This window comes from Nicotiana sylvestris, chromosome 5 (assembly GCF_000393655.2).
Source record: "Nicotiana sylvestris chromosome 5, ASM39365v2, whole genome shotgun sequence".
Lineage (NCBI taxonomy): Eukaryota > Viridiplantae > Streptophyta > Magnoliopsida > Solanales > Solanaceae > Nicotiana > Nicotiana sylvestris.
Window position 1 is genome coordinate 119,913,256 of NC_091061.1, and position 18,432 is coordinate 119,931,687.

At 40.3% G+C, this 18,432-nt stretch overlaps 1 protein-coding gene across 1 annotated transcript; it reads right to left on the reverse strand.

Annotated features, from left to right (window-relative positions):
* Nucleotides 1-17,034: 17,034 nt before the first annotated feature.
* On the reverse strand, nt 17,035-17,988 carry LOC138869228 (uncharacterized). The gene has a single exon (XM_070146830.1). The coding sequence runs from the start codon at nt 17,986-17,988 to the stop codon at nt 17,035-17,037; it is 954 nt and encodes a 317-aa protein (XP_070002931.1).
* Nucleotides 17,989-18,432: the final 444 nt, after the last annotated feature.

Below are 18,432 nucleotides of genomic sequence, written 5' to 3' on the forward strand. Positions count from 1 at the left end.
CCCAATCAAGAAATTGGGGCAGGAATTGTATTGGCAAATAAGAAAAATGATTCCAAGGGTTGTAATTTTTAAAACCCCTATCAAAATTGTTTAACTTTTGATACATTTTCATTCCAACCACATACCAAAAGACCTTTTGACCAATCTTAGAAAAGTGCCGAGTCAAGAAAATGGAGATGGTTCATAACACTCTGGTCCAAACAAGAAAAGCAATGAAAATGAGAGAGTCTTATAGGTGAAAACCCACACGGGCACCATAAGACGACGGAAGCTGAGAGAAAGTAAAAATGAGAGAGTCTTATTGGTGAAAACCTTCGCAGGCACCATAAGGTGAAAAGGAATTAAGAAATGAACAAATGAGGAAGGTTTGTCGGTGAAAACTCTTTTAGATGCTGCAAGTCGAACAAGGTTTGTAAATTGGCAAAAGTAAAATTGGGTTGTGGAAATTTTGGGAAAACAAAATGAAACAATTGGAAAAGAGATTGGTTAAAAAGACTGGGTTGATTAATCCAAAATGCATACCCTGATCATTGGTGCCAGTGAATCCAATCAGATAAGTTCTTTATTCCTTCTCCAACAGTCATCCAAATTTGGATTTTTCTTTTCATTCTAGATTGTCGAAATCGTCATGTTTTCGTCACTAATAATCTTACTCTTCTAAAGCTTTTGAGGTAAGTTTTGTTCCAAACAAATAAGAAGGAATGTCAAGGTATACTACCAAGATTCAAGATTGCATAGGGCAAAATACGGCCATGATGGGCAGGAGGTAATAGGATAAAAATAAGATACGGGTGTAAGAAAAGTTGAATCAAAAAGTGGTTCAGCAATGTCAGGAGAGACATATGATTACAATTGAAAGGGTTTGAAGTGAAAACAACAGTTGGGGATCCTATGGTTAAGGATCAATTACAAAGACAAAACTGTCTTTTCAACCGCTCCAAGGCAGTAAAACAAGACAAAGAGAAACCCCACCCTCAGCAAGAATGCCACAACTGACCACCCTACTTTAAACTAACAAAATTTTCTTTGATTTGAAACAGGGGCAAAAACAACATTTGTGTCAAGAAACACCCAGTGAAGGAAATAGAAGAAATCAGGCGTCCACCTGGAGAATAAGGAAGAGTAATGGAAGTATTAGTAGTCAGGCATCCACTTGGAGAACAAGGATGAGGAAAGGAAATAGCAATCAGGCGTCCACCTGGAGAACAAGGAAGAGCAAAAGAAGTATTGGCAATCAAGCGTCCACCTGGAGAACAAGGATGAAGGAAGAAATAACAATCAGGCGTCCACCTGGAGAACAAGGATGAGGAATTGAAATGACAATCAGGCGTCCACCTGGAGAACAAGGATGAAGAAAGGAAATAGCAATCAGGCGTCCACCTGGAGAACAAGGATGAAGAAAGGAAATAGCAATCAGGCGTCCACCTGGAGAACAAGGATGAAGAAAGGAAATAGCAATCAGGCGTCCACCTGGAGAACAAGGATGAAGAAAGGAAATAGCAATCAGGCGTCCACCTGGAGAACAAGGATGAAGAAAGGAAATAGCAATCAGGCGTCCACCTGGAGAACAAGGATGAAGAAAGGAAATAGCAATCAGGCGTCCACCTGGAGAACAAGGATGAAGAAAGGAAATAGCAATCAGGCGTCCACCTGGAGAACAAGGATGAAGAAAGGAAATAGCAATCAGGCGTCCACCTGGAGAACAAGGATGAAGAAAGGAAATAGCAATCAGGCGTCCACCTGGAGAACAAGGATGAAGAAAGGAAATAGCAATCAGGCGTCCACCTGGAGAACAAGGATGAAGAAAGGAAATAGCAATCAGGCGTCCACCTGGAGAACAAGGATGAAGAAAGGAAAATAGCAATCAGGCGTCCACCTGGAGAACAAGGATGAAGAAAGGAAATAGCAATCAGGCCTCCACCTGGAGAACAAGGATGAAGAAAGGAAATAGCAATCAGGCGTCCACCTGGAGAACAAGGATGAAAAAAGGAAATAGCAATCAGGCGTCCACCTGGAGAACAAGGATGAAGAAAGGAAATAGCAATCAGGCGTCCACATGTAGAACAAGGATGAAGAAAGGAAAATAGCAATCAGGCGTCCACCTGGAGAACAAGGATGAAGAAAGGAAATAGCAATCAGGCGTCCACCTGGAGAACAAGGATGAAGAAAGGAAATAGCAATCAGGCGTCCACCTGGAGAACAAGGATGAAGAAAGGAAATAGTAATCAGGCGTCCACCTGGAGAACATGGATGAAGAAAGGAAATAGCAATCAGGCGTCCACATGGAGAACAAAGATGAAGAAAGGAAATAGCAATCAGGCGTCCACCTGGAGAACAAGGATGAAGAAAGGAAATAGCAATCAGGAGTCCACCTGGAGAACAAGGATGAAGAAAGGAAATAGCAATCAGGCGTCCACCTGGAGAACAAGGATGAAGAAAGGAAATAGCAATCAGGCGTCCACCTGGAGAACAAGGATGAAGAAAGGAAATAGCAATCAGGCGTCCACCTGGAGAACAAGGATGAAGAAAGGAAATAGCAATCAGGCGTCCACCTGGAGAACAAGGATGAGGAAAGGAAATAGCAATCAGGCGTCCACCTGGAGAATAAGGATGAAGAATTGAAATGGCAATCAGGCGTCCACCTGGAGAACAAGGATAAAGAAAGGAAATAGCAATCAGGCGTCCACCTGGAGAACCAGGATGAAGAAAGGAATTAGGAATCAGGCGTCCACCTGGAGAACAAGGATGAAGAAAGGAATTAGCAATCAGGTGTCCACCTGGAGAACAAGGAAAAGCAAGGGAAACAGAAGAAATCAGGCATCCACCTGGAGAACAAGGAAGAGCAATGAAGTATTAGAAATCAGGCGCCTACCTGGAGAACAAGGAAGAACAGTTGAAATGTCGGCAGTCAGGCGCCCACCTGGAGAATAAGGGAATACAATTGAAGTATCAACAATCAGGCGCCCCCCTGAAGAACAGAATGGCAATTTATTTTGACATTACAGGTTGAAGTCAAAAGCCCGCCCATATAAGAAAGGAGCACACTTGGAGTCAATAAAGCAGAGGAGACCAACCAAATCCCCAGCAGGACACAACAAGAGTCCCAAACAGATAAAGGAAATACGAGACACAATGAAAGGAAATGCGAAACAAGTCAGAAACAAAGGATGCCCGAGAGTCACCAAGACATCAAGACAACAAGGAACACAAGGGCATTATCTAGATAAGATTTTGTAATTCATATACCGTAGTCTAGTTTAGCTTTTTGTTTTTCCTTTAAAGCAGGGTGTAATAAGGAGGTCAGCAAGCAGTAAAAGCAGCACGAAACAGCAGTAACATCACAGTCCCATGGTAGTCCCAGCTACCCAAAACTTCCCGAACTACATTGACCTGATTCCTTTATAGCCAAGGATATGTAGGAAACCTTTGAAGCAGAGGTTCGGTCAAATCTTTCAAAAATGCTTCCCACGGAGTATTCGAACAGGCAAAAATCGCTCGTATCCGCTCACTTTATCTTTGCACGAAAACTCTTCGAGTTTCCGCACAAAGAGGGGCAGCTGTGAGCACGTGATTTTTGCCTCACGAAAACTACTCCAAAATAAATCAAAAAATAAAACAAAATTCTCTTAGTGTGCAATTTTTAGATTTTATGTGGCATTTATTAATTATTTGTGTTTTGTCCGTAAATGTTTGTTTTGTTATAATTAAACGAAAATAAAATATAAATACATGTTGCATGCATATCTAGGATTTAATTATGCATTTAAGAGATAATTAAAAAAGGAAAATCACAAAAAATATGCATTTATTCTATTTTTTGTCATTTAAATGTGTCATTGTGTGTTTAATGTCTTGCCTTGTGTGTTAATGGTTGTTAAAAGGTAATTAATATTTTTAAGGGTAACTTAGATTTTTTAAAATTAAATTTAAGAATTTAATAATTAGGAATAAAATTAGAAAATGAAAAGAGTGAGAAAATAATAGAAAAAATTGGACTAGGCCATTTAATTAAAAGATATCAGGCCCAAAACGATGTACTTACCCAGCCCAGATCTGTCAACCCAAAAGACATCAAACGATGTAGTATAGGGTAGAAGCTACGTCGTTTTGATGGTACCCATTCAGGTGAGTCCCAGACAATCAACGACATCGTATTGGTATGTTTATCTGAACCGTTGATCAAATTGATCTAACGACCCAGTTCAGCTCTTTCATTAAACCAAACGACGACGTATGATCATATTTGATCAGGACCGTTCATTGTTTCTGATCCAAGGGCTCCTGGAGTTTCGACCTTACCCATAATCCCTACCCGACCCATCGACCCAATTCAGCCCGACCCCAACATTAAACCAAACGACATCGTTTGGTTAAATGAACTTATCCTGACCGTGGATCATGTTTGATCCGACGGTCATTATCAATCCACCCCACCCCTATAAAAGCCTAAATCCTACCCCAGCCCCCAGACCAAACACCCCACCCCCTGTCCTGTTCATCATCTCTTTCAAGAGATCAGATGAACTCCACCGTCCCACCGTGCACCGCCCACCGAAAATCGCCTCACGGCGGTTCCGGTGGTCCAAACAATCCCACCTTAACACCCTCGACTCCTCACAACCCCCTCTTTACGGATCTGGTGTTAGTTTCCCTCGAATCAGACCACATAGTCTCGAATCTTCGATCGAAGGTTGGTCTGAAAACCCAACTTTCTCCGATGACTTCCAAATTAACACCATAGCTTCCCCTAATTACCCTCATTTCGGATCTGTTGTTCGTTGGCCTTGAATCACCTCAGAGCTTCTCGAATCTTCATTTGAAGATTCGAGTGAAACCTAACCCTACCCCAACTTACCTCAAACTCACACCAGTTATCCACCTGACCTCCCTCGTGCCTAAAACACCATTGGTTTGATTCGAACATATCTAGAAGTGTTCGAATTTGAGATCAAAAAATCTGAAACCCTAAAAAATTCCAATCGTGGAATTTTCCTGAATTAAGTGAGAGATTGAGGTCTAAGAGACTTTAATCGAGGTATTTCGAATAAAGTCTGTTCAGCCTCAAAAAGTCCAAATCCAAGTTGAGCCTGTGTCCATATAAATTTGAAGGTTCAAAGGTATTTTTCTTACTCCTTTTTGTATTCTATGTGTATATTGTTGTTTGTTTCAGTAGTCTATATAATTCTCCTATTTGTTTATTTGATTCTGTCTTATACCCGTCTATTTGATCAAATAAGGGCATTGTTTCTGTTGGTTGTGATTATTTACAATGTGTGTAATCGACTCGATTAAGTTCGTCGATTAGTTATATTATAAAATCCTGTTTCTGATAATGCTGATTGAAATAACCTGTTTATCTACTTATAGACTGTTTGTTGACAATCACTGTAGATAGTCAGTTGATTAGTACTCGTAAATTAAATCATGCTTGTTTGCAAATCAGTAAATTCATCAAATGGATGTTACGTATGTTGGTTTCTGGGCAGTAAGTTTCAGGGCACTGTCAATATACTGACAATGCCCCTGTATTCATATATATTTCAAATTCAGTTTAAATTGTTCTTTGAATTCTGTGTGATATTATTGTGATGTTGGGTTTAAATTCAATTTTACAAGTATTGATTAGACATAATTGTGTTAGAAGGTTGCATTCTCAGTTAAGATTCAGTCCAGAACTTAAGAGAATTGGTTATAGCTGTTTAATCAGAAACCAGGTTGATAATTAAGTTTGAACAGATTATAAAATCTGTTTTGTATTAGATTCTGATTTTTGTATTAAGGGCAGTAATAACAGCAGGATTATAAGGGTATTTTGGGGAATGAAACAGTAAGAATAGTATGTTAGTATTAATGTGTTATAGTGGAATGTTAGTGGCTATTAATTAATGTAATAATGGGAAACCAAAGGAAGTGGAAGGGCTGAAAATCAGGAAAAAGTTTACTTAATGGGATTTAAAGTAATAAAGCAGAATTTTAGTGAGACTTTCTGATTTTTTAAAAGAGAAAAGGGGTCCAGACAGTAGGCTGCTAAAGGGGGGGCAGACCTCTATAAGATAGAGGAGTTGGGACTGATTTTTGGGGGAAGAGAGAAAAACACAAGGAAAAACCAAGAGAGAGAGAGGATACACACAGGGAAAGGAGAACCACATAGAGAGGAATCTGAAAAAGAGATTGAGAAGAGAAGAAAAAAACAGAACTAAGAAAAAAAAAATAAAAGAGAAGAAAGAATCTGGAACAGAAAAAAATAGAAGAGAAAGAAAGAAAATCTGAAACATTGTTTCTTGAATCTGTTCGGGTTTTGTTTGTCGATATTGCTTGGTTTTAATCTGAAATTCTTCTTAAATTTCTGTTACTATTCGTTTGGTTTCACGGGACTTGTTGTTTTGCTCAAATTTGCTGCATTACTGGTATATTCTGTTGGTTTTGCTGCTGCTGCTACTGCTGAAATTTGCCTCTTTTACCCTCATTTCCAGGTATATATCTTTAGACTCGTGTTGTGGAAAGTTTCAACATTGCAAAAATGAATGAAGTTTGGAATTAATATTATGTCTTCTACTCGTTTAAGTCTATTAGTTTAAATTGCAGTTTTGTTTCAGTTGGTTAATATAGTAGTATGCTTGACATGATGACTATTAGTTAATCATTCCCTTTTGAAGTTCGTATAAGTGTTGTAATAATGTTATCTATTTCAGAATTTCATTAAAGTATAGTTATGATTGAATTGTCAAGATAGGGAACATGGCATAAAGTTGGCCATTAATTAAGTCTTGTGACATTGTTAGTTAAGTAAAGAATAGTATGGAAATGTCAAAAAACTATATTACTAGCCTATTTTGTCAGATATCCGATTTAGTTATGGATTGAATGATGATATTTGTATTTTGTTCATATATGGCGTACTAATGGTTATGTTTATAATCAATAGTTGAAAGGTGCATTTATACAATCCGTTATGTTCACAATGTTGGAATATGGCGAATGGTGTAGAGGTATATTTACGTTATATGTGATATCATCTTATTAAGTCAACAGGTAGATTAGTTCTCTTTCTTAATAACAAATGACCTAGTTATTTGAATGCAATCAACTCATTTCTTTAAAAATAATGTAAAAGATAAGTCAACATTTTTACAACGTGTAAAGTTAGTGTTTGCCAATAGTTCGCATAAGTTGAGAATAAAAATTGGTTTGATTATGTATATCCCAAACTCAATCATAAGCAGAATTAACCAAAATAATCATGCCTATTGGATTAAGAACAAGTGATGTAAAAGGAGATTAGGCTTATAAATTGTAACAATTTTAAGAATATAAAATAGCATTCGCTACAAATAGAATAATGAAAATTCTCTGAAAATATCACTTCCTTTCATAAATCAATTCCTTTTTCTAGTTTTATACGCAATTCACTTTTGGGTATACACATATTGTATTCACGAGAAAAATGATAGTATTAATCACACATTGTTTATTTTTTTTACTCTTTAAATTTGAATGTCTTGGAGGAATATAATTCATACGCGAAAAATATAACTTGCGGTCAACATCCAATAAATTGTGAATTCTTTTCGAGGAATTTAGAGGCGTCCCAAATAGTGATTTCTCATGACTTTCACATAAAATATATGGATGTAATAAATAATTTGTGAAAAATTTATACTACCATCAAGAATATTTGGTGTAATTAGGGATGCGTTCGCGTGACCTGATTATACTCCCAAAGGCAATTCGGATTATGCGTTCGCGCAATTTAGAGCATATTTCTCGGAGAATATCATTATTAATTTCATAAAAACCCGAGATGTGAGGTTCACTACTTAATTATACCAAAAGGGCGAATGTTCTTGATTTTATTTAAAGCATAATTTCGAAAATAATTATTTTAATAAAAATATTATCTATATTATTGTGTACACGTGCGCGTGACACAACTCCGCATGTTTTAAAAAATATAATTTATAACACGAATATACGTACGCGTGATTCGATTCAAAGAAGGGTCTTTAAATCTAAATAGAAGCGGTAACAATAAAATCATGCAATAAAAATGTATTTAACAAATCAAAATAATCAAGCCAAATATAACAGTTGAGCGACCGTGCTAGAACCACGGAACTCGGGAATGCCTAACACCTTCTCCCGGGTTAACAGAATTCCTTATCCGGATTTCTGGTTCGCAGAATAATAAACAGAGTCATATTCTCCTCGATTCAGGGATTAAAATTGGTGACTTGGGACGCCTTAAAATTCCCAGGTGGCGACTCTGAAACAAACAAACAAATCCCGTTTCGACTGTCCTTTAATTGGAGAAAACTCCCTTGCACCCTCGCGGGGGCGGAAAAAGGAGGTGTGACAACTAAAACAAACAAACGAACGAAATTTTTCTTCCCCAGTTTTTACTACGAAAATTTCGTAAGTTATTTCTAACAAAACTTCTAAACTACTTCTTTATTGAAAGCAATAAGGATGATTTTTTTTTGGAACAGTATTCCTTTGTTGTCAAAAAGATGTCTCAACTAAGTATTGGTGTACCTTATATTGGAAAAATGTGGTCAGGGAATGGTATACCCTACATTGGCAATGATATCAGGGAGTGATATGCCCTGCTTTTAAGATCAAATCAACTAGGGAGTGATGTATTCTATGTTGAAAAAATACAACTAGGGATTGGTGTACCCTATACTAGTATGGAGATCATAGAGTGGTGACCCTATGTCTAAAATATTATCGGCTAGGGATTGGTGTGCCCTATACTGGAAAGCTCAGCTAGGGATTGGTGTACCCTATACTGACAAGGAGAATAAGGAGTATTGACCCTATGTCTATAACTAGGGGTTGACACCTTGTATTACAGAAAATGGATGTAACCGGGGGTTGGTGCCCTATATTACTGGAAAAGGAAATGTAACCAGGGGTTGACGCCTTGTATTACTGAAAAAGAAAATGTAACCAGGGGATGTCACCTTGTATTACTGAAAGAGAAAATGTAATCAGGAGTGGTCACACTGTATCACCAGGAAGATATGTAACCAGGGATTTGCACCCATTATTACTGAAAGAAAATATAATCAGGGGTTGGCACCCTGAATTATGGATAAAGTTCTGAATCCCTCTAGGCGAAAAGGTTCTACCCGAGTTAAACTACGTAAAAACTACTTGAGTGAAGAGTTCTTCTACCCGGAACTATGAGCTTGATCCCCCTAGGCGAAAAGGTTCTACCTGGGTTAAGCTGTAGAAATTAAGCCTGGGCAAAGAATACTTCTACCCGGAAATAAGAGCTAGATCCCCCTAGGCAAAAAGGTTTTAACTGGGTTAAGCTACGTAAAAACAACCGGAGCGAAGAGTACTTCTACCCGGAACTGTGAGTTGGATCCCCCTAGGCAAAAATGTTCTACCCGAGTTAAGCTACGTAAAAACAACCTGAGCGAAGAGTACTTCTATCCGGAACTATGAGCTGGATTTCTCTAGGCGAAAAGGTTCTACCTGGGTTTAGCTATGAAAACTATGCTTTGGCGAAGAGTACTTCTACCAGGAAATAGGAGCTGGATCCCCCTAGGCGAAAAGGTTCTACCTGGGTTAAGCTATGTAAAAACAACCTGAGCGAAGAGTGCTTCTACCCGGAACTATGAGGTGGATTCCCCTAGGCGAAATGATTCTACCTGGGTTAAGCTGCGTAAAAACAACATAAGCAAAGAGTACTTCTACCCGGAACTATGAGCTGGATCCCCCTAGGCGAAAAGATTCTACCTGGGTTAAGCTGCGTAAAAATAACCTGAGCGAGGAGTACTTCTACCCAGAATTGTGAGCTGGATCCCCCTAGGCGAAAAGGTTCTACCTGGGTTAAGCTGCGAAAATGGGAGGTATACATGTTGACAATAAAATAAAAATGGAGATTTTAAGGAGCTTACGTTTGGTGACATTCATCCTTTGAGAATCTCTATTCCGCATGCTTTGTTCTTGCTTCAAACAAAGAAAAATTTGTGAGTTTTCAAAGTGGTGGTTGGTTTGTGGCCTTGATGCCTTGAGTAGGTTGATTCACAGCCGCTGCCGTCGAAGAACCAATTCTGTCAGCATGGTACAAAGATGCTCTGCCGCTTTGTATCATTTTCTAGAGACCTTGGATTTATAATATTGACCCAACTATTTCATACCCAGTTGTCTTGCATCCAGTATCAGTTTGTGTCCGTAGTACTTATCAACTTTTCTCATGAAGCAGGTCCTGCTCATGCGACTTTTCAGTTTCTTTGAAACACTTTGTTCACCTTATTGAATGAGATCTCAAATGTATTCGTGCCTTCGTCAATGCTATATATACCCCAAATTGTGCTCGATATCATGGGGAAACTGTACCTAGTTTTGCAGCCATTTCTTTGCTTCGCCTTTGATGCAGGATTAGAACGAAAGGGACTTAAAGAAAAATTATGAGTAAAAACAGAATAATAATTGAAAGTGAAAAAGAACTGTGTTTAAACAAAAGGTGTCCCTTTCGGGGAAAGGAATAGGGAGACTTATCTGGAGGTATGTGACGGCTTCAATGAATCATGACATGCATTTTGGACTGGACGCCTGATCTGTCTAAACTGTCTAATTCTCAAAATCCGTCGCAAATGTTTATCTTGAATTTGTCTTGGTTGTGCTTATGCCGGAGAATCAAAGGCCCTCATTCGGCTAGTAGCGCCCTTTGCCGGTTTTCGCTAACTAACCTTCTCTCATTTCTCTACTAACCGTCGCCTTATGGTTCCCATATGGGTTTTCACCAATAAGACTCTCTCATTTCTCTGCTCACTATCGCCTTATAGTGCCCGTACGGGCTTTCACTGATAAGACTCTCTCATTTCTTTTGTTTTTTTTTCATATTTTCTTCTTTTTTTGACTAAGATATTGCATGAGGGAGGGTACCCAACGCCCTTGGCATGGGGACTTCAAAAATTCTCAAAAAGTATCGACCAGAAATTCTTGAAAGGTAAAAAAAGGCGTAATGAACCTTGAACTGAATTACAACTTTCGAAAACCGTTTTTACTGAAAAACCGTGAAATAAAACAAACTTCTGCCCCAGTTTTAGAGTATTGGGAATATGGATTTTTTGTTCTGATGGGACCGAACCCAGGGTAAGGCTGCCTACGTATTCTTTCGGAATCAGGTCGGACGTAGTTCAATGACTCAGAGATTTGTTGTTTGGCTTTTTTACAAGTACACAGGTTCCAAAAAGTGAGAAACAAGGAAGACAAATACGGCTCAAAAGGATTAACAGAAGGGTGAAACCTATTTGGAATAGCGAGCAAATGATAGCCTTCGTCGCTTCGATCTGAGAAAATCAATGCGTGAAAATTCTACAGTGGGTATATATTAGACATAATATCTTTTGACTATATCTGCGTTAATAGTCATGTCTGGTACTGGTCCTTCTTCATCTACCAAGTGCAAGGCCCCTTTTGGTAACATTTTCTTGATGATGTAGGGTCCTTGCCAGTTCGGGGCAAACTTTCCTTTAGCTTCTACCTAGTGCAGAAGGATGCATTTCAAAACCAGCTGGCCTACCTCAAACTGCCTTGGGTGCACTTTCTTGGGTGCAGTATCTTCAATCTCTGATTTCACAATAATTCGGAGAGAGGGAATTTCAACTTCAGCGGGTATTACAGCTTCAGTTCCATATACAAGCAGATACAAAGTTGCACCAACAGATGTGCGAATAGTCGTGCGGTATCCCAAAAGAGCAAAAGGCAACTTTTCATGCCATTTCTTGGAACCTTGGATCATCTTCCTAAGAATCTTCTTGATGTTCTTGTTCGCCTCTTCAACGGTTCCGTTGGCTTTTGGCCGGTAAGGGGTAGAATGGCGATGCATGATTTTAATTTGTTCGCATACCTCCTTCATCAAATGACTATTTAGATTGGCTGCATTGTCAGTGATAATGGTCTTTGGGATACCAAAGCGACAGATGATGTTGGAATGAACAAAGTCTACCACTACTTTCTTGGTGACTGCATTGAAAGTGACGGTCTCCACCCACTTGGTGAAGTAATCAATTGCAACCAAAATGAATCTATGCCCATTTGAATCCTTTGGCTCGATTGGCCCAATAACATCCATTCCCCAAGCGAAAAAAGGCCAAGGAGAGGACATGGGATGCAACTTCGAAGGGAGCAAGTGAATCAGGTCACCATAAATCTGGCATTGGTGACACTTACAAACAAATCTAAAGCAATCTCTCTCCATAGTAAGCCAATAATACCATGCCCGCAAAATCTTTTTTGCCAAAACATATCCATTCATGTGAGGTCTGCATACCCCCGAATGCACTTCACTCATGATTCGCTCCGCTTCTGCGGCATCTATGCATCTCAACAAGCTTAAATCTGGGGTCCTCTTGTACAGAATTTCTCCATTCAGGAAGAAACCACTGGCGAGTCGCCTTATAGTTTTTTTTGATCTCCTTTGGAATGCTCTAGATATTCTCTTATTTTCAGGAATCGTTTTATGTCATGATACCATGGTTCACCATTTGGCTCTGTCTCAATTATATTGCAGTAACCGTGCTGATTCCAAACTTGGATTTCTAGTGGATCAATATGAGTGTTGCCCGGATAAGGGAGCATCGAGGCTAAAGTAGCCCAGGCATCGACTAGCTCATTATGAAACCTGGGAATGTACCTGAACTCGATGGATTTGAATCTTTTGCTCAAGTCTTGAACACATTGTCTGTACGGAATAAGCTTGATGTCTCAAGTCTCCCATTCGCCTTGGGCTTGCCGGATAATCAAGTTAGAATATCCTATAACCAATAGTTCATGCACATCCAGATCGATGGCCATTTTCAAACCCATGATACAAGCTTCATATTCTGCCGTATTATTGGTATAGAAGAACCGATGTCGGGTTGTTGCAGGGTAATGATGTCCAATAGGTGAGATGAGGATTGCCCCGATCCCAACTCCTTTGATATTGACAGCCCCATCAAAATACATTTTCCATACAGGGTGGTCGTGTGGAACTACTTCCTCTATTGAGTTGACCTCTTCATCTGGGAAGTATGTGCTAAGTGGCCTGTACTTATCATCAACTGGATTCTCTGCCAAATGATCTGCCAAAGCCTGTGCTTTCATCGCTGTGCGAGTGACATAGACGATGTCAAACTCTGTGAGCAGGATTTGCCATTTTGTGAGCCTGCCAATGGGCATTGGCTTTTGGAAGATGTACTTCAAAGGATCCATTCTAGATATAAGGTAAGTAGTGTAGGCCAAAAGATAATGTCTCAGCTTTTGAGCAACCCAAGTCAAGGCACAACATGTCCTTTCTAAAAGGGTGTACTTAACCTCATAATTGGTGAACTTCTTACTCAAATAGTAGATTGCCTGTTCCTTTTTGCCTATTGCATCATGTTGCCCCAGAACGCATCCAAAGGAATTATCCATCACTGATAGATATAAAAACGAAGGCCTACCAGGTTCAGGTAGGACCAGTACATGGGGTTTTGATAGATAATATTTGATCTTGTCACAAGTTTTTTGGCAATCGTCCGTCCACTTGATAGCGACATCCTTTTTCAGCAACTTAAAGATGGGCTCGCACGTGGTTGTGAGCTGAGCAATGAACCTGCTGATGTAGTTCAACCTCCCGAGCAAACTCATGACTTCCTTTTTGTTATTCGGGGGTGGCAGATCTCGAATGAACTTTATCTTAGATGGATCCAGTTCAATGCCTCTTCGACTGACTATAAAACCGAGGAGTTTCCCAGATGGAAACCCAAATGCACACTTGGCTGGATTAAGCTTAAGGTCATACATTCAAAGCCGTTCGAAGAACTTTTTCAAATTGCACACGTGATCAGCCTGTATCTTTGATTTTATGATGACATCATCAACATATACTTTAATCTCTTTGTGCATCATGTCATGAAAAATGGTGGTCATGGACCTCATGTATGTTTCCCCTGCATTCTTTAAACCGAATGGCATGATCCTGTAACAATAAGTACCCCATGGAGCGGTGAAAACGGTTTTTTCTGCATCATCTTCATCCATTAGAATTTGGTGGTACCCAGCATAGCAATCCACGAATGATTGTATCTCATGCTTTGCACAATTATCTACAAGAATGTGGATATTTGGTAAAGGAAAATTATCTTTTGGACTTGCTTTGTTCAAGTCCCTGTAGTCAACACAGGCTTTGGTCTTTCCATCTTCTTCGTCACAGACACAACATTTGCCACCCAGGTGGTGTATCGGACAGCTCTGACTACATTGGCGCTCAGTTGCTTCATTATTTCTTTTTTGATTTTGTCACTAACGTCTGTTTTAAATTTTTGTTGCTTTTGTTGGACTGGTGGAAAATCAAGATACGTAGGAAGCTTATGAACCACTAGATCGACACTTAAACCCGACATATCATCGTAAGACCAAGTAAACACATCTCTGTATTCAAATAAAAGTTGAATCAAAGCATCTCTGGTTTTCTATTCAGTGTGAATGCTTATCTTCGTTTCTCTAACTTCTTCAAGACTTCCAATATTAATTGGCTCAGTTTCATTGAGGTTGGGCTTAGGCTTGTTTTCAAATTGTTCCAACTCTCTTTTTATTTCCTCAACAACCTCATCTTTATCATATTCAACCTCTTGATGCATTATTTCGATATTAGACAGCTTTTTAAGATCTGAGCGTGAATTCCTCATGCATGTCATGTTATTAAAGCCAGCATTAACAAAACTGAAATGGAAATAAAATGACAAGAATTAGGAAAAGGAAAATATACAAAACTTAATATGAAACTGAACTGCATTTCATTGAATTCGAAAGGATAGAAGGGTCACACTGAGATGTTTGGATTACAACCCTGAAAGTAACCCAAAATACAAAAAAAAGACTGCAAAAGCAAACTACCAAGACTCCTTCCTTGTGGGGAGAGGAGTTGCTTCCCAGTTGGTGAGCATGGTGTCTGGGTCAATTAGCTGCACATCGGCACGACTAGTGCCTTCACCAGCCTGGATCATATTCGCTTCAGAAAATATCTAGCTGAGGCCATGGAAAATTTCATCAATGTTTGCATGCGTCGAGGAATTTTGACCCTCTTGGAGTCGTGGCTTGACAAAAGTGTAGAAAATGTGAGGGATAGGTTGTTGCAAGACCCATCCATGCTTTTTGCGGTGCTTGGCTTTGTTTTTGTCTGCTTTTGTTGGCCTGAAGCCTAAGACAAAAGTACCCTGGTTACTGAATGGAGAAATAGGCTCCGATATTCCTTGCAATGATGCCCCCAAGCCTTTTCCTAGCTCATAACCTTGTCTCAATATAACTGTAGCCACCATTACAGATGTGGCAGAAAGACGAGGATGCAAAATGGGCTTTCCTTCCTCAACATGGTCCACAGAAAGCACTTCAAAAGCTTGATAGACAATGGACTCACACCCTTCCTTGGCCTCAATGCACGAGATTAACGGGTCTTTATAAATGGATGACTCGCCTTCTCCGTGAACAATAATCTCTTGCCTGTCGTGATCGAACTTGACCATCTGATGCAATGTGGATGGCACAGCTCGAGCCATATGGATCCATGGCCTTCCAAGAAGAAATTTATAAGAAGTGTCCATGTCCACTACTTGGAAGACAATTTCAAAGTCAACCGGCCCAATCGTCATAGTGAGGTTGATCTCCCCAATGGTATCTCTCGCTGAACCGTCAAAAGCCCAGATGCAAACATTGCTGGGTCAGATTCTGCCTGTGTTGATCTTCATGCCTTGCAAAGTAGAGAGAGGTCATACATCTACACTCGAGCCTCCATCGACCATGACTCACTTTACATAATGCCCTTCACATTTGACGACCAGGTGCAAAGCCCTATTATGCCCGGCCCCTTCCTCGGGAAGTTCATCATCGGTTAAGGAGATTCTGTTTACCTAAAAAAATCTATTGGCCATCTTCTCTAACTCATTCACTGTGGTCTTTTCTGAGACATGTGCCTCGTTTAGGGTCTTGATTAGTACACGGGCATGCTCTTTTGAATGTAGGAGCAGAGATAGTAGAGAGATTTGGGCAGGAGTCTTTCTTAGCTGATCAATGATTGATTAATCATAAACTTTCATCTTTTTCAAAAATTCTTCTGCCTCTTCTTCAGTGACAGATTTCTTTATTGGCAATTGGCCTTCTCTGATTTGCTTGGCCTTCCTCAACTCTTCTGGAGAATAACACCTCCCTGATCGAGTCAAACCTCTAGTTTACCCCACTTCTTCTATGATTTCTTGCCTTTGTACGTCATCATAGTTTTGTTATAGTTCCAAGGAATGGTTTTTGTATTTGTCACGGGGGGGGGGGGGGTTGCATGGCAGGTCTGATTATGATCGGCTCTGTTATACCCTTTGTACTGCTATGATTCTGCCTTGTGATGGGGTGGCCTCCAAGGACATATAACCTTGGGCTTGGAACATTAGAGCGAACTTCCAACCTCGTGACCTTGGTCACAAATAAAGTTACCTTTTCTGAGCTCGGGGCGCCTTTCACAATCAACGGCACATCTCGGCTTGGACTTACTTCCAGACTTGTTCCTTCTTGAATTGCTCCCACTATCATTTTTGCTTGACCAACTGGCTTGTATTCTTGATCTCGTCCAATCATTCCCACGAAATGAACATCATTGTGTGTTGGCAACGGGTTGTTTGTCACATTAGTAGGGTCCTCGTCATTCGTCACTACAATCAATTTCTCAGAAATGAGCCTTTCTATGGCTCTTTTCAGAGTCCAACAGTCATCGGTGCTATGCCCCAGGGCACCTGAATGATATTCACATCTAGCATTTGCTTGAAATCCATGTGAATCGGGATGCATATGGTGAGGGGCAATGGGTCCAATCACGCCCATCTGTTTTAGCTTCTGGAAAAGACTAGAGTATGGTTTAGCCAATGGGGTGAATTTTTCCACCGGCCTCTGTTCTCGACCGTGATCCTGCCTAGGATGAGCATTGTAAGGTGCCCGAAAATTGTTTTGCTGAGGTCGGGGGTTCCTTGGAGCTGGTGCACGTATCTTTTGATTGGTAGGTCGAACATAGGATTAAGCATTAAACACTGTATACTGTGGTGGGCCCATTGAGTATTGAGGAATTGGAGGAGGATAATAATGTTGAGGGTAGCTAAATTGCCCCTGTGGAACTTGTACATAAGGGTGCGATGCCCCTCTTTGAACTTCCCTAGATCCCGAAGTCATCATAGAACCTTCATCTCTCTTTTTCCTATTTGCAAAACTTCCCGACCCATTTTGGATCGCTTGGGTGGTGGCTTTGAGAGTAGCCCGACTTACAATCCTGCCAGTCTTTAGGCCATTTTCGACCATTTCCCCTATCTTGATTGCTTTGGCAAAAGGCCTACCCATTGCGGACATCATATTTTGAAAATAATCAGGCTCTTGAGCCTCTAAAAAGACAGTGATCAACTCATGATTATCCATGGGTGGCTTAACTCTGGACGCTTGCTCCCTCCACTTGATGGCATACTCCATAAAACTTTCCGTCAGCTTTTTCTTCATATTGGATAGGGAATTGCGATATGGTGCAATATCAATATTGTATTGGAATTGCTTGATGAAGGCCTTAGCTATGTCATCCCAGACATGCCAGTGAGTGATGTCTTGGTCAATGAACCACTCAGAGGCTACCCCTATAAGACTTTTTCCAAAATATGCCATCAACAATTCTTCTTTTCCACCTGCACCTCTCAGCTGGTTGCAATATCTTTTCAAGTGGGTTATAGGGTCGTCGTATCCATCATACTTCTCGAATTTTAGGGTTTTGAAACCTGGTGGAAAATGGATGTGAGGGAACATACATAGATCACTGAACGAGACACTTTTGTGACCACCTATTCCCTGTATGTTCTTTATGTTTTGTTCAAGACTTTTCATTTTCCTGGCCATCTCATCCGGCTTACTTGTCTTTGCAGGCTTTTTATTTTCTGCTGGTGACTCGTATTGATGAGTCTGATTGTAGGGAGCTGAGACCCTGAAAGCCATATTTGGGGAGTAGTATTGGCCATCATAAGCCTGAGGTAGTGGCTCGTTGTTGGGCCTCGTCACAGGAGGTGGTGGCGGGATTATATATACTGGTGCGCCAGACACGATGAGAGGGGTATTCCTGACCGGTGCGACTAGAGGTCGCATATTAGAGGTACTAGGGGTAGCATGGAGGCTGTAGTTTGGCACATACCCTAGTGGTAGAACATGATCGCTCGCCACGTGGAGCAGTGTTTGAGTAGCTCGGGGTACGGCGGAAGTTCCCTCAGAAGCAACCTGGGGTGGTGGTTGACCAGAAACCCAAGCCTGATATACTTGTCACAGTTGTTGTCTCAATTTGCTTATTTCCTTTGACTCTTGATCGACTGACTGACCCTGGGGATTATCACTGATCAACTCAATTTCATCACTTTTATCCATTACTGCCGGTCCCTTAGATCTTGT

Coding starts and splice junctions, on each gene's coding strand:
- LOC138869228 (XM_070146830.1), bottom strand. CDS start 17,988: ATGGCTTTCAGGGTCTCAGCTCCCTACAATCAGACTCATCAATACGAG.